At 45.6% G+C, this 16,561-nt stretch overlaps 1 protein-coding gene across 1 annotated transcript; it reads left to right on the forward strand.

The window, feature by feature from the left end:
- The first annotated feature begins 3,726 nt into the window (after positions 1-3,726).
- On the forward strand, positions 3,727-13,002 carry PLD4 (phospholipase D family member 4). Its single transcript, XM_054199281.1, is given in 11 exon segments — positions 3,727-3,804; positions 5,423-5,514; positions 5,516-5,626; positions 6,322-6,341; positions 6,344-6,504; positions 7,416-7,555; positions 10,141-10,306; positions 10,740-10,766; positions 10,768-10,836; positions 11,358-11,445; positions 12,794-13,002. Coding segments are annotated over 11 exon segments (1,143 nt in total). The 5' UTR covers positions 3,727-3,744.
- The last annotated feature ends 3,559 nt before the right edge of the window (positions 13,003-16,561 follow it).

A 16,561-nucleotide genomic window follows, 5' to 3' on the forward strand; every position in this document is an offset into this window, starting at 1 on the left:
CTCTCTCTAATCACTTGAGCTATGCAAATCACAGGTTTGTTTGTTTTTGTTTTTTTTTTAATTGAAATATTTTTCTAAGCAAAGCATTTAATTTTAAGGTTGGACAAAATTATTCCAAATAAGTGTTAAATATTTCAAGTTAAATATTCCAAGTCCGTGGTTAGATATTTTAGTGACTTGATTGAATTTTTTAAGAAGTGGAAATGGAGTAAGTCTTTAAAGATACTTCCAAACAAAAGGATCGTAATTTTATTTAGACTTTGAAATTTTCTCTAGGCAATGTCAGCTGAATCACTTCCCAATTCTTGACCTGAAATGACTTCCCTCCCTCCCCAGCCCCCCCACCCCAGCTCGTTTGAGTGTACAATCTTTTGGCACAAAGTATAAATAGAGCATTTTTCTGTTCAAGTGTAAGGACCCCGGCTGTTCCCGCCTCCCATCCTTCTGTCGACTCGTGGTGTTTGGAGCCCAGCTGCCTAGTCCTCGCGAAACGGCAAGTGTAGTTTTGTAGTAATCTCTGCAGCGGTAGTGACATTTTTGTCTATTATTAGCTCTTGAGATGAGAACGCGTTAAACTGGCGGTTTCTTCTTAGCGAACCTCCCACGTAGGCATTGAAAGATCTTTCACTGTATCTTTTAGTGCACCCTTCTACCAAACAGGAGTCCAAGCATGGTTTTTGGAGGGAGTACGTTAACCGCGGAGTGACACCCAACTGTGCGGTGAGAGATGTATTTACTCTGTGTGTGGGATGGTGGCAAGTCAACCGGAGCAACTGGTAGAAGGAGCCTTGTCTGAGAGAGGGGAAAGAGGAGGAATAAAAAAAGATCACTTGTTTGCCCTGAAACTTGCCAGTCTGTTTTTTTTTGTTCCTCCAATTGCAAGAGTTTTTCAAATAAATCACGTTCTCCCCACAAACCCACTTCCACCCTTAAACCCTCAAAGCTACAACGCTGCTGGTAAGGTCAGAAATGCGTAATGGATGTGGGGCTGGTATGCGAGATCAGATAAGCAGAAGGAAACCAGGCTTTTGTGAGCCGGAGAGGAGGAGGTCGATGAGATTAATCAGTGCTGTATGTGGTTAGAGAGCTGCCAACAGGGGGAAATACATGTCCCTTTTCTGGAAACTGCTCTTTCCCCAGGTATAACCCAGCATCTCCCAGTTTGAACTAAGCTGGCGATATTGGAGCAACAAATGATAAGTCCTGAACTTCCTACAGATGTGCTGCCATGTGTGTGGTACCATCCTGAGCTCACTGAAGTCAGTGGGAGCTTTTGTGATTTATGTCGGCACAGTTCGTGCCAGGATTTCAGTCCGGCGCACAGACGCAGCAAGGCGGCTCGTCGCGAAGCCGGCTGACATGTACGGCACGCACGCTGACTGCAGCTCATGAGGCGCTCAGCTGGACTATTTAGTTTGGGTGCTCAGCCTCTGAAGTCAGCGGCGGGACAGGGACACTTCCCAGAGGCGATTTGGACCTTTAGCATGGTGGCTCACTGGAGCTGCGTCTTTTCCCTGACTGCCGATGGAGCCCTGGTCAAGCAGCATCCTCCCTTCAGCATTCTGGTAACCTGAGTCTAAGGGGATGGCGATAGCCTTTGCCTTGCTTTTAAGCCCTGTTTTAGTAGAGATTCGGAATGGTCCCTGTGACAGGTGGTCTGTGTACAGCAGTAAATTCAGGAGAGAGCTGCCTGGTCAGACAGGTGTCCTATCCGCTCCACCATCTTCTTTTATCTCACTTCGGGCCTTCGTGGAGTTACTGCTTGTGCCTTGATCCCAGGGGAAGCAGGGGATTCATGGCACTTTCAGCTTCCCAGAGAAAGGCCTCTTTCTGCCGTAACTGGCCTATCCTCTGGGTCTTAGCTTTTCCATCTTCAGCAGCTTAATGCACTGATTGGCAGCTAGTAAAGCCCTGAAAACTTAGAGGGAGCCATAGTTAATTACTGACCAGCTACAATATTATTATTAAGAATTCTGGTTGAGCCTGTTTTAGTGCAGTTCTCATGACTTTTGTATAGCAGCTGGGAACCTAACCCATAACCGGTCAAAGATACCAAGAAGGACTTTGAACCAAACGGTGGGTAACTCTATTATGGCACAGATGAGATCTGTTGACTCTCATATTTTAAAAGAAATGCTGCTTTTTGAAGCCATTTTGTAACTGTTGCTGGAAAAGAGAACTGAAACACGTTTATCACAAGCTCCCTCCTGAAGCTATCACAGGGCTCTAAGTGCACCTACAGCTCTAAGTGAGCCTACAGTTCCTTCCTGAGACACTGCTTGGGTCACCTCTCTGCTTGGGCAGAGGTGAGGTAAGACACTGCATCTTTACTTAAAACGTGGGTCCTCTCTTTTCACATCCCTCTCCGCGTTCCCTGTCACTGTTTGAGACCCACCTCCCAAGGGCTCTCCCAAGACATCCGCCACCTCTTTGGTTCAGCCCCACTAGTTCTTGTGAGTTGGGTCCCACAAGAAGCCTTTGAGGTTATGTCTGTGCTGTGTCCAACTCCTGCCTGCTCCATGGGGTCACAGCATCCGTACAGAAAGCTGGAGTGGGCAGGAATGGGATGCAGCATGGATGTATGTGGCTGTGCTGCCTTACTGGTATGGGAGGGCAGACACCATGAGCCCACCTGGTTCAGGTGACAATAGCTGTGAACATATGGCAAGACGGACGGGACAAGCCTGGCAGGATCCTTCCTACCTAAAACTTGTCTGAGTTTGGCCACCCATAGAGCAACTACATATTTGATACCATTACAGCGTGTTCTTCCTCGAGGCTACAAACGCCCAGTGGCTCAGGGGTAGGAAGTGGTAGTTTGGGGACTGGAAAGGTGGTGGTATCAACTGGTAGTGCTTTTTGAAATCTACCATACCCCAGGATGTGCTTCTTGCTTCTGAGCATGAAAAGTGACAGCTGACCTCTGTGGGGTAAATTCACCTCTGCCGGTGCAGGGATGATTCATGACCCACGTGTGAAGTTTTTGGTTTGACCTTTTGAGAAGACAAAATAAGCAGGCGGCCAACTACCCCTGCCCTACCATCTGCTTTGAGTTTGGGCATAATTTGGTATTTGCCCTTGTGGTTGCCTCTGCTGGTGATAACAAAAGACTAGGAGTGAGACTGTGTGAGGAGAAAGAGAAGCTAACTTATTTCCCAGGGTCATGGTTGCAGCGGGGGGAGCAGGGGAGTTTAGACTTCAGCCTGGTCCATGTTCCCTTAATAGAGTCCCTTCTGGAAGAGACACCAGCATTGAAGACAACTCCCATGCACAGAAAGAGAGCAGGAGCCCAAGAGAGTCACACACAGGATGACACTGATGCTGCACACCATCACCCACGGCTTCTGCGCTTAATTATTAGCTTGTTGGCAAATGTGTTCGCTTGCAGCAGGACAAAAGTGGGTGTTGAAGGATAACTTGAAGAGGCAGGGATGCGGTTGTTTACACATGAGTTACCACGGTGATTTTTGTGCGTAGATAGCACCAGGGAAAAAACTTCAGGGACCTGTCTCTCTCGCTTCGGAGTCCGTTAATGTCACTCAGGACATGTAGTACATCGTTGTACTATGGCGACGTTGCACAGGTCCGTACTTAAATCTCAGAGCATTCTATAAAGCAATGGCAGTAACCTGCATTTTTAGCCTGTAACTGGCTTTATACAAATGTTGCCATGAAGTTTTATTTTTCCCCTTGCATACATTTCTGCTTTTCAGATTGTGAAAAAGAGCATTAAAAACATCCCTGATGTTTAATGAGTCCTCCAACATGAAATTAAGCGTGAACAATCAAAAAGTCGTCAAAACAGTAATTACTGGGATACACAACATTTCCTTACAAGAGCTGAGATTACACTGACGTTTCTGAGGAGAAGTAACAGATTAAGAAGAATGATTTTATTGCCCGTTTTAGAAATACGTGGAGGTTTTCGATCCTATTTATAAACAAGCGAGTGACAAAACCCTCATTGATTTATCCAGTAGGCTGATGAAACCTTGCCGAGAGGGAGTAATGCGGAGCCTAATCCCGCAGCCCTGGCTCAGGACAGCAAATCTTGCTCATACAAATAGCCTCACTTCCCCCATTAGCACCGCATTTATTTATTTATTCAGCATGCCTAGGGCACCTGGACATCACGGTGTACAGCATGGCGACAGCCAAGAGGTGACTTAATAAAAATTTCTACGCTTAGCATAGAAATGTCTTATAAAACCTCTGAGATGTTTAAGTCCTGCCAACGTGTTCAGAGGATGAAATGCAGAACTGTTAAAGACTGGTGGGATTTTTTGGCCATCGGTGAGAGGGAGAACAAGCCAGAGAGGGAAAAAATTTTAGTAGATAGTTTAAAAACATTTTTCTCATTCAAATCACGGCCTGAAATGGATGGCCAGCACTGTAGATCTTGAGAAATGCAGAGAAAATGAAAAGTAAGAAACTTTATCCACACAGAAACTGAAATAGATACTTTCAGAAGCAACTGGTTTATGTGCAATTTTTCATAGGTGTGCTTTTAGGAGCTCACGTTTATAGCTACAGCCTCCTGAGCGCTCCCAGACTCAGTTCTTCCTGCCTGGAGGTTCAAAAGCTCAACTCTGAAGGGCATGTTGCCTATCACAGGGTGGTGGATGGTCCCAGCTCCCAAGAAGTGCCATCAGGAGCCACGCATGATAATTGCTGGGGGGAAATGGAGCTGCACTGGTGGCTGTCTTTTCCTCCTTAATGTAGGGCAACGTACAGAGCCTGGTGCTGGATGTGAGTGGCTGGACTCCAGATCTATTATTTTTTTTTCATCTACATTCAGGAAAAAAAAGGAAATACAGAAAAAGGGAAATGAAGCTAACTCGCCACACTAGAACCACAAGGAAATACTATTCACTCGTCACATGGATGAGATTTGTGTAGTTTCACTTAAGTGAGGTTTAAATTAAGAGGCAAAACCAGAATATGGTCAGAAACCATAAAATGTCCTGCTTCTGACATTTTCAGACCTGTTTTTTCTCCCCTGACTTCATGAACTTTCCCTTTATGGTAGTGCTGGCCTTGATCCCACAGCTGATCTTGTGTTATGGATTTCCTTGTTTTGATTTTGGTGGAAATTTTCTTGAACATTCACTTGTCTTGTCCTAAAATAAAGCTAATCAATGTCAAACTAACCATAAGGTTTGGGAAAAAACAGGTTCTTGATATGTTGGCACAGGAAAAATTAAAACAAAACTAAAATCACGGTCCTCACATAAACCAACCCCTATGTAGCTTGTCATCCTCACTTTCAGGGATGTATCTAAGAATAGTCTGCCAGTAGCTGAAAGCAGAATTACTTTTCAATGGTTGTGATTTACTACCCGCAACAGGTAGGCATCCATTAGCTTGTGTATCAGTGGCTTGGTGACTGCCTAAATCTTCTCTTATTTGGATTCTGTTCTAGTTTCAAATCTTAGGGACAATTTTGATGCTTGCTCTTGTTGTCCTGATGGCTGTTTACTTCATGAGAGTGGACAGCATAGTTGATCCTAAGGGAAGAGGCGATTGTCAGCCTTTGTGAAGAGGTGGAGGAGGAAGAAGGACTCTATGGATAGCTCCCAGGAACCACAATAATTGAGGATACCAATAGGTCCGATGATTCCTGCAGGTAAGCTATGCCCAATGGCACACGGAGAAGTAATCACCAGGTGAAGAAATAGTTACAATGCTGACAATATCACTATGGCTTTTGTTCTCTTCCCATGGTATATTAAGTGATAAGGTACCACTCATTTGGGAAAAATGGGGGTGTTATTTACGCATTGGGTCATTGGTAGCTGCCTGTTATGAGGGGTGGTAGGGGCAGTATCGCAGCTCTGCTCCTGGTCCTGTGCTTGTATGTTCAGCACAGCTCTGTTGCTGCTCCACCACCTCCATCCATCCTCCCTTCATGGCAGCGGTGGGAGGCGGCAGAGCAACCAGCGGGCAAAGCAGCCTCCCCTGAGCTCACCCTCTTTCAGAGGCTGGAGGGGGCAGTGGGTGTTTGTCCTGGCAGAGGGCAGAGAGGGTACCAAAGCGACATCCAGCCCCAGGGGGTTACTTTTTTCCTTATCTTTAGGGTGGTAAAATAAAAAGCTCAGAACAGCTACTGAGAAGCCATTTTGCTGGTTTTGGGAGGACAATGTACGATATATGCTTGGCTATAAAAACTGGGTATGGAGAGTGCTTCCGGCTGCTTTGTCCAGCTCAGCTTGCTTGCTTTTGAGGTTGACATCCAAATGGCCTACTGTACCGCCTGAAAGGTGCTTGGTTTCCTGCTTGGGTCACAGTCTCTTGCTTCATAATATACAGTTGTCATTGCAGCTTTGAACTTCTGGATGATGTTCCTATGACTTAGCTTTTCAGATAAATAGCACTGCAGTTGAACTCTTGTACCGAGCCCGGATGAGTCTCCTTGATATGGCCCATGAAATAATTCATGTGGCTTCTTACTACTGGTCCCTTACTGGGAAGGATGTCAACGTCAATGATTCATTTTCCAAGCAAGTAAGAGAAAATCAATGACAAAGACATCTATGGTTGTGTGTCTTATGTACGTGTGGCAGATGGCAGATTGTGTCATCTGTCTCCCAGAGACATTGCTTGACTCTTCCTGCAAACCCAGAAAGCTTTTCCATGCTAGTCCGAAGCAGCAGACCAACTTTCCTCCTCCAGTCAAGTTAGACTCCATCTAGTCTCTGTCCGTGTCTCTGGATATTTTTATGCTGTATTTTAAGAGCAATCAGAGGTCAGCCTCAAAACCACGCTCTCTTACCCTGCAGAAGGTGACCCTGTGGTAGGGGCAGCCAGTGGCATGGCTGAAGAGCCTACAGCATCCCTGATACGCAAGTGAACATGCCAATTCCCACTGGCTAGCTGGAAGAGACAGGAAGCAAAGTCTGCTGGACGTTTGACTGCTTCAGAGGCCGCTTCTCCCCCGTCTACATACACAGCATCTGCATTCACCTGTTATGCAGGTGTCCCTGCACCACGCCGTTGGGCAGCAACTTAGCCCTCTGCAGGGCTGTCCTCCTGGGCACCCTGTGCAGCCAGGCTTCCACGGGACCTCTCTGGCTCTACCACCAAAAGTAAATGACAGAGGCCGTGGCACAGGCTCACCTTGCCACCGTCCACCATGTTTACTTGTCCCTTGGCTCTCTTTTGGCCTGTGGCAGCTGGCACCCTCCCAGGCAATCTTGAGCAGGGCCTGGGGGACTATTCTGAAAAGCAGAAGGGCCAAGTCCGCCTTATTTCAGGCAGGTAAGGAGTTCAGTCCTGTGTCAGGACACGGAAGGCTTGCGGAATGATAGTGGTCATGCTATTGCAGTGAAAACTGAACAGATCATCTGAATATAAATGAGTCACAGTCTGACAGCAGAAGGATGAAATCACTGACCTGTGTGTTTTCTTCTTTACAGGCTTCTCCTCCAGCTTTTTGTCCAGAGCGTCGCATCCAAGACCGCTCTGCTGTAATCAATATTATCAGTGAGGCACGGAAATTTGTCTATGTTTTCATGATGGAGTATTTCCCTACCAGGCACTTCATTCATTCAGAAAGGTACAATTTTAATCCTGAACAAGTCAGTTGACTGCACTATTTAAAGGAAAAATATACTATTCCCCTCCTTATGCAAGGAAAATATTCAGTGGAGAGAAGTGAGGCTTTGTTTGCATTCACGACTGCCTTTTGGGCTGTGCAAATACTGATGCTGCAGGGAAGGTGGTATCCAACACTGCCCATGTGCTTCGCTGTCATTTTAGAGCAGCCTCCTGTGCCCTGCCCAGAGCAAGAAAACTGTGAAGCGCCAGACTAGGGACAATCAGGTGCAGTTCCCTTCAAAACGCACCAGAGCATCTTTATGGATAGAGAGAGGAATGGAAACAGCAGAAATATATCTGACTTAAGGCTTTTCAGAGAAAATATTGCTTTGCTCCCTGCTTCTGCTCCTGTTTATCCCTTTCTGTTCTTTACTTCTGAAGACTCTTGACTTCTGGCTCTGCTGCCTGTTTGACCCACTTGTCCTGTAGTTTAGAGGCCGATTCTTAACTGTCCTTGCCGACCTTTGCAATGGTAGATAAAACAGTCTCTAAAAGAGACTTCTTGGCTTTTGTTTTCCTTTTTTTTATAATTCCATCTAAGGACGTCCAGGTTCCCAAAGCGTGCTGGGTGCATGCAGCAGCAGGTCTCCAAGAGAAGGTGGTAGTGGTGGTCTGGAGGGATCAAATTGCGTGTGGCGGATGACTGACACGGTCCCCATGGGCTGCCCGAGATCACAGCAAAATGATGCAGACTCTGCACATCGACTCAAATCTGAGTAACACGGAAAGTTACCCAGTCATGGGGCAACAACTAAGACTCCAAATCCTCTTAGATATGCTTGAATTAGGATGTTTACATGCAACCAAGTGCTCTGAGTATTATCTGCTTACAACATTCCCGAGTTTTCCAATCATCTAAATAATCTGACTGAGAAAGAATTTCAAGCAAAATAATTACGTACAATGTGGCTTGTAAAGAACAGGGTGAGCTCCAGACTGCATTTAGGCACAATTATACCAAGCGTCACGTCCTCTGGCATGAGTCTGTAAATCCTCTGTTGTTCAGCTGGGCATGTGTGTGTTAGCAGGAAGGGTGTAGGATCATGGATAGACACAGATAATTCCACTGTCCTTGAAACAAAATCTCAAAGTCCAGCTTCCACTTGGAGGATATTTTTTATAAATCAAACAGCTTAGAGGATTTTTGGTTTCTATGTTGTACAGTTGAATCTCCGGGTTTCTCATCTCCTGCTCTTAGCCAAGAATAGGTTCACAGAAAGTCTCTTCTCCCCCTTAGGAATGAGTGTGTTAATATTCCTCATTCTTCATCTGAAGCCTTAATCCGCCATTTGTGACATCTAGGGCCGGAGCTGATGCAAACAAGAGTTTGAAAGGCCTAGGGGAAGTGGTGCGGGGCCTCGGGCTATCGCCACAGCAACCAGCTGTAGTGTAATGAATTGAGGCTGATTAGTTCAGGTTAGGTTCCTCCAGCAGCTGAGGCAGAGGGAACAAAGCTGCTGTCTTAATGCTTGAGCGTTAATCAACTAGAAACCAATATATTTAAAAAATGGAAACTGTTCAAAAATAGCACTTCTAAATAGCATGTTTTCCCAAGTTTTTCAGGATCTACGAGTCAGCCTGAGCCTGAAAGCACACGGCTGGTCTGTTGTTCAGGATAGGATGATGTGCGAGGGAGGATTTGAGAATTCAGGCCTTTGTACAGGAGACCAAAAGGAATCAGTTAGGCACATTAATTCATCATTGCTCATGGGACTGTGAATGACTGCCGGACCTCTCTCTCTGTATCAGTCCTCCAACCTCTAGTAAAGATGCTTGTCTTCCTCTGTGCAGCACTTGTTAGGATCTACGGAATGAAAATGTTACACGGGTGTTTGCAGTTATTAGTCCTGGGATGTACACTGTCCAGCTCTTAGTGTTGTGTAGTTGGGTGAGGGATTAGGGAAAAATTTTATCCCTTAAGCTACTGCCAATGCTAATGTCATGAAAGCGGACAGCCCCGTGTTCACGAGAGCACAGCCGCGTTTGTTACCTCGAGGGCACACAGCATACTAAAGAGGGCAAGGAGGGCCGGGGAGGGATAGAGCCTGCCTGCGCTGGCTGACGGTACGGGACCACTGCAGACACTAGAAATGGTCTCCAGGATCCTTAAATGGCCATAGTCTGCAAAATGGCTCTTAGGTTTTCCTCGGGGCTCTGCACTGCCCTGTTTGCTTCCTGCTGTATGACCTAGCTTGACGTTGGAGTTGCTGTTGTCATTTTCAGTTTCCTAAGGAGATGAGCATGATGACACCATGCTGTGTGTGTATCTGTGTACATGCACTATACTCAGGCTTTAAACTTTTTGATCAATTGCAACCAAATTTGGCAGAGAGCGGAGCTCTTGAAACACACTGGGAAAAGAACTGGCTGGGTAGAAGGCAGAAATCTTATTTATACCTCCAGTGAAGGCACGAGTGCTCCTCTTACTAGACATCAGAGATCCCATCTGTGCACTATGTCACTTGTATTCTCAGTTAATTGTCACAGCTTTATACTGAACTGTTTCAAAAATACTCCTCTTTCCATCCACTTACTTTTCTCTAGATACTGGCCAACCATTGACATTGCTCTGAGAACTGCAGCTTTCTACTACAGAGTACCAATCCGGCTTCTGGTCAGCTGCCGGATGCAATCTGACCGAGCCATGCTCTGCTATCTGAGGTCCCTGCGTGCTCTCAACAACCCACACGCCTACATCAGCGTCGACATGGTAAGATAAGAAAGCTCATTTTTGGAAAGACAGCTGGAGAATATGGGTTCCCCACTGACTTTTGAGTCTAAGCTGCCAGTTGCGTGTGCAAACATCAGGTTTTAGAGGAGCAGATTGTCCATTGCTGCAGTGACTGTTTCAGGTCCTTAAGAAAATAAGGCCTAAGAGATAATCTTTGAGGAAGCAGCTATTGCAAGCTACTAGTGACACCAAGGGATGTGCCAAGCTGCAGTACTGGCAACATTATTCGGGCAGTCGCTTTTGCTGAGTAGCGTGACAGTAACAGTTTATATGACAACTTACTGCTCTTCTCATAGACCTTTTCCTGCATGGAGTATCTTAAATGGGTCTAATTACTATCGTTTTTTTACAATTGAGAATTCTGCTGACTGCCTATACAAATGGACCCATTTTTGAACACTATTACACATAGGCCATAGGCTGTGGGCTGGAATGCATCGATGTGGGCTGGGGATGGTGTGGAAGCTCCCAACATAATGCAGTTACCACAACAGAGAGAAGTCACAAAAGTAAGGAGGAATGGGTTTTACCAAAAGAAAAAGGAACAGAAATGTAAATTTTAGTCAGAGTAAATGTAAATTTTAGTCAGAGTTAATGCAAAAAGTTAGGCATTATTGTTGCCTGCAGTACCCCTCGTGTCTGTGATCAGCCCATTCTAGCAAAAAATAAGAGCAGCAATCAGTGGTAAATGCGGATCTATTAAACAGCTGCCTAAAACTGCATTTAATTGTCTGCCCCATAATGATAATAGCTGTGCCACTAATGGAACATTGTGAAGCAAACATTATCCTTATCTGATCTCAATTGCCTATCCAATTTTATGTATACTGGAAGTACTATTTGTTAGTTTTCTTGGATAAGAGTAAAATCTCTTTTATGGTACATTTAATAACAGTGTGTGGAATACTCTCTTCTGTTCTTTCTGTACTCTTCTGTTCTTTGAGAATATAGTAAATCTGCACTGTCCAATTATTCAGTCTATTCCTCACTCTGGTATTTCTATTTATGTTTTTAATTTCTCTCCCTCCAGAAAGTCTGAATTGTTCCAGTTTTGAATCACACAAACATTCCTCATGAGAGAGTGAATTATATCAAATATATCAAAGCAGCCTATATTGGTATGTATTCCATTATCCCAAACACTTACAGCATCTTCAGATCTATAGACTGAGATAGGATGGTCTGCGATATCAAGAAAGACCTCATTTTGTCACATAACGCAGATAACGTGTCAAAGTATATGGCTTTATCAGAATGTCTGCCCTGGGTAAAGAAGTAGAGATGTGAAGGGGAGAAAATAATGTAGGTCAAGTTCAGTAAGAGATTATTTCATATGATTGTGAACCATTAAGAACAGAAGATGACACGTCTGAGCACACAGGCTGTGCCAAGCACAGTAGGAATTTCACAGACTGCACGCTCAGAATGATGCAGCGATGGCTGATGCTCTGGTACGTAACGCTATTGCGCTTTCATAAAAACAAATTGCTGGGAGGAATTAATTCCACGCACTGTTTGTTGAACAGAACTCTAGGAAAGGAAATGAGAAAACGGTAATGTCGATTGCTGCTCAATTCCTGAAAGTCAGGATGGTGTTTATTTTTCACTCTTTTATTCGGATCCCTCAGAAAAGGGAATGTGAAAGGGCTCTGGCGTTGCAGTCAGCTCATCCTCCAAGCCACGCAAACCGGCAAATAGCCCGATCTTCCAATGGGCTGAGGACTTGCAGCTCCAATTGCCTTTAATAGAACTTGTTTCTCACTGAGTTGTCTTTCGAAGACAGATACGCAGATAATTTGTTTTCGTGCCTAAGCACCTTCTGGAACTGACAAGTAGATTTTTCTGGCTAAGGCGAAGACCAGGAGAAGTGCTAAATGATAAAATGTGTATTTTTTTCACAGTCTTTGATTTTATGAATTGTGGTAGCTTTAGAGAGAGCCCTAGACAATGTCTACAGCTGGATTCCCAGCTTTGCCTGGTTTAGAAGCGGGCATTGCATGCTGAGCTCAGAACAGCTCCTGGGGATTTATTGATCAAGGGCCCAGTTTCTCCATTTGTTTTCCTTTAACAAGTAAAGATAATTAAGTCCATTAAGGATTTTTTTTTCTTTTTAAACACAGAAACCCATATCAAACGCTGGCTTTTATCCCTCTTAATACCGAAATGTTGCCCTCTATTCCCATATTTATAATGAGGAGATTCGTGAGTATGTTCTCCTTACAGCACAGGCTGTAAGGAATCAGACTGTTTGGAAGCTTCAGGGTTGCAGTTAATACTGACTTTCTGAAAGCTGAGTTCTGGAATGAGAAGGAGGTGACCTGATTTTTGCTGCTCCATTGGTCCTAATGAGATTTGCAGTTGTACAGCAAATCAGCAAAGCCAGGCTTGTGGACTTAACAAGTACACAGATCAAACAGAGCACTGGAAAGTGAATGTTTTCCAATTAGCTACTTTTCCATTGCATAGGGACTTCCTATTGGTCGGAAGATTACTTCATTAAGACAGCTTGCGAGGGAGTAATTATCAAACAGAATTCGACCAACCCACAAAGAAGGCAACTGCCTACCCAGGAACCATTAAGAAAACTTTTTGGGTGAGACTGGAAGTCCAAACACGCAGTGACTCTGGAAGATGTGGAGGGACAGAAAGGCTGCCAGCAGAGGGGCAGAGTCTGAAGTGAATTGAAATATACCTTTTAAATAGAAACAAAAATACATTTGAACCTTGTTCCCCATGCAAAACAAGGAGCTTTCTTCTTTATGTCTTTGTCGGAGAAATTGCTTTCTCATGATATCCAACACTGATGATGTGAGAACTTGTCATAGTTGAGTATACCTGCAAAACCATTAGTCAGTGTGTGACATATCCTTTTTGTGTAATTACCTCATCCCAGAGTTAATGAAACGCATACAGTGTTATACGACAAGCTGTCTGATATTAAAGCACACATGGAAAATACAACCAGGTCTTAATACATTAGAGATACAGACCGTTATTGCTGTGCTATTTTATCTCAGGAAGCTATATGTTTCATCCTTAGTGTTCCATTAACAGTGTTTGCTTACATGTGTTTAAGCATTTTTTAACAAACTCCAAGCCACTTTACGATTTGAGTCATGTAAGTAATCACCTACAGCAGTGAGGGCAGATTTTTAAAATCATTTAGGAATTAGAGGCACAGGGGATACCTGTATGTCTGTGTTGAGGCCAGTTGCCAGAGTTAAATGAACACCAAGCTGAGTGGTGCGGTCGATGTGCCAGAGGGACAGGATGTCATCCAGAGGGACCGGGACAAGCTAGGGAGGTGGGCCCGAGCAAAACTCATGAAGTTCAACAAGGCCAAGTGCAAGGTCCTGCACTTGGGTCAGGACAATCCTCATTATCAATACAGGCTGGGGGATGACATGATAGAGAGCAGCCCTGCGGAAAAGGACTTGGGGGTACTGGTGGATGAAAAGCTGGACAGGAGCCAGCAACGTGTGCTTGCAGCCCAGAAGGCCAATCGCATCCTGGGCTGCATCAAAAGTGTGGCCAGCAGATCAAGAGAGGTGATTCTACCCCCCTACCCTGCTCTGGTGAGACCCCACCTGGAGTACTGTGTCCCGCTCTGGAGCTCTCAGCACAAGGAAGAACATGGACCTATTGGAGCAGGTCCAGAGGAGGGCCACGAAGATGATCAGAGGGCTGGAGCACCTCTCCTATGAGGACAGGCTGAGAGAGTTGGGGTTGTTCAGCCTGGAGAAGAGAAGGCTCCAGGGAGACCTTGTAGCCCCTTCCAGTACCTGAAGGGGGCCTACAAGAAAGCTGGGGAGGGGCTGTTTGCAAGGGCATGTAGCAATCGGACGAGGGCCAATGGTTTTAAACTAGAGCAGGGTAGGTTTAGATTAACACATTAGGAAGAAGTTTTTTGCAATGAGGGTGGTGAGACACTGGCCCATGTTGCCCAGAGAGGTGGTGGAGGCCCCATCCCCGGAGATATTCAAGGCCAGGCTTGATGAAGTTCTGAGCAACCTGATCTAGTTAAAGATGTCCCTGCTTACTGCAGGGGAGTTGGACTAGATGACCTTTAAAGGTCCTTTTCAACCCAACACATTCTGTGATTCTATGAAATGCCTGGGATTTAAATCTTGGGGCTTGTTCCCAGCTCAGCTGCCCTGGACCTCTGCATGTCCGGGGGTCTGTGGATGTCTCTGCATTGGCCTCATGCAGCAAATGGGATGGGGGGAGAGGGGTGAAGCTGCTGCATGAGTGCTGGTGTGGCAGAGGCATCCCACCTGCACCGTGGGCAGTTCCCGGAGAGCCTCTTTGCTCATTTAGGCCTGTCCTGGTGCTGGCCCTGACCAGTGTTGTGTGTCTAGGCTGCCTTTTCTTCTGCAATCATGTAGGGACCACAAAACTGAGCCTTCTGGAGCCTTATGTCCTTATCTGCTACTGTGCGGTGGCTCTGCCCTGGGTGGCTCTCAGAAGGGTCAGGAAAGGAAAGCTGGGTATGTGCTCCAGCTTGGAGGGGTGCAAGTGACACCGGGCTGGGGCTCTGTGATCCTCATTGGTGCCAGACACCTTTTCCTGACACTGGAAATGGAGTTCCAAAGTGCACTTTTTGCTTTGGGAGTGAGGTACAGCAGAGGCAAGAGATCCCAAGGTGAAAGCCCAGAGCATGGCTCCACAGAAGGGTTGGGCAAACCCCCTGTCCTGCCACTCCATCTCTGACCTGTGAAAGGGCAGTGAACTTCTCCAGCTCCAAAAGGCGTGTGGCAGCTTGTGGCTTCGCTCCCATCCTGGCAGGGCCTCATTCAGCTGCATTTTGGCTCTGAGGCCATCTCTCTTGCCACAGACACAGCTCTGGGTAGCGGGAGTACAGGCTTCCCCATCATGGTGCAACCTCCCCATCCTCCAGAGGAGGTGTTTTGGTGCTTTTGAATCCCTGCCCTGTGCTGAGAATGACAAAGGGACCTGATGTGATTGTCTGTATGTGACATAAGACACAAGTCTTACGAGGAGCGGCTGAGGGAGCTGGGGTTGTTCAGCCTGGAGAAAAGGAGGCTGAGGGGAGACCTTATCACTGAATGGAGGTTGTAGCGAAGTGAGGGTCGGTCTTTTCTCCCAAGTAACAGGTGATAGGACAAGAGGAAACGGCCCCAAGTTGTGCCAAGGGAAGTTTAGATTGGATAATACAAAAAAAAAAATTTACACTGGAAGGGTTATTAAGCATTGGAACAGGCTGCCCAGCGAAGTGGTTGAGGCGCCATCCCTGAGATATTTAAAAGACGGGTAGGCATAGTGCTTAGAGACATGGTTTAGTGGTGGTTTTGCTAGAGTTAGGTTGATGGTTGGACTAGATGCTCTGAAAGGTCCCTTCCAACCTAGGCAGTTCTATGATTCCATGATATCTTTGTGAATACACACAAATCCCCATACAAATAAGGCCCCTTCCCCATGAAGTCTTTTGGAGATGATCCCAACCAATCTTCCAATTTTTGGTTTCCAGGCTGTTCCTTAGCTGTCTCTTCCAGCCATTTCCAAGATTCCTTGGATTGTTTTATCCATCATTACAAAGCAATGCTTGTTGTTATTAAGGCAGATTTTTAAGACATGTAGTTACATTTATAGAACCATAGAATAGTTTGGGTTTGAAGGGATCTTTAAAGGTCATCCAGTCCAACGCCCCTACAATGAGCAGGGACATCTTCAACTAGATCAGGTTACTCAGAGCCCCCTCCAACCTGACCTGGAATGTTTGCAGGGATGGGGCAGATAACACTGAAATTTTGGAAGTATTCACATAGACGCCAACATACTGAGGAAGATGCAGGTGCTTTTAGCACCCTCCTCCCCTATTTTCTTTCTAGAGGCTGCTTATCATTTTGAGATTTCCAATCACTAATTAAAATTTCTGGCAAAGTAGAACCTCCCCAGCTGGGTTTCACTAGCTCCATTTCATGGGTTTATTATCCTGTACCAACAAACCCATCCGACCATGCACTGTGTTAATACTTGCATGCAAGAATGACATTGGACAGATGAGCACATGTGAATGGTGGGTCAGTTTGAAAATCTTTTTGAGAAGTGATGTCTTTAGCCAACAAAACTATTTTCTACTGAGGAGTGTAATCCTCTAGATGGCACTCGAAGCTATGTTTTCACTGGTTTAAGGGGATAGCTATTGCAGGAATAAGAAGAAAACTTCTTCCTCTGCTTGTGAACTCAAATCTGACAGGGCTGGATAAGTTGTTC

This window comes from Rissa tridactyla, chromosome 4 (assembly GCF_028500815.1).
Source record: "Rissa tridactyla isolate bRisTri1 chromosome 4, bRisTri1.patW.cur.20221130, whole genome shotgun sequence".
Lineage (NCBI taxonomy): Eukaryota > Metazoa > Chordata > Aves > Charadriiformes > Laridae > Rissa > Rissa tridactyla.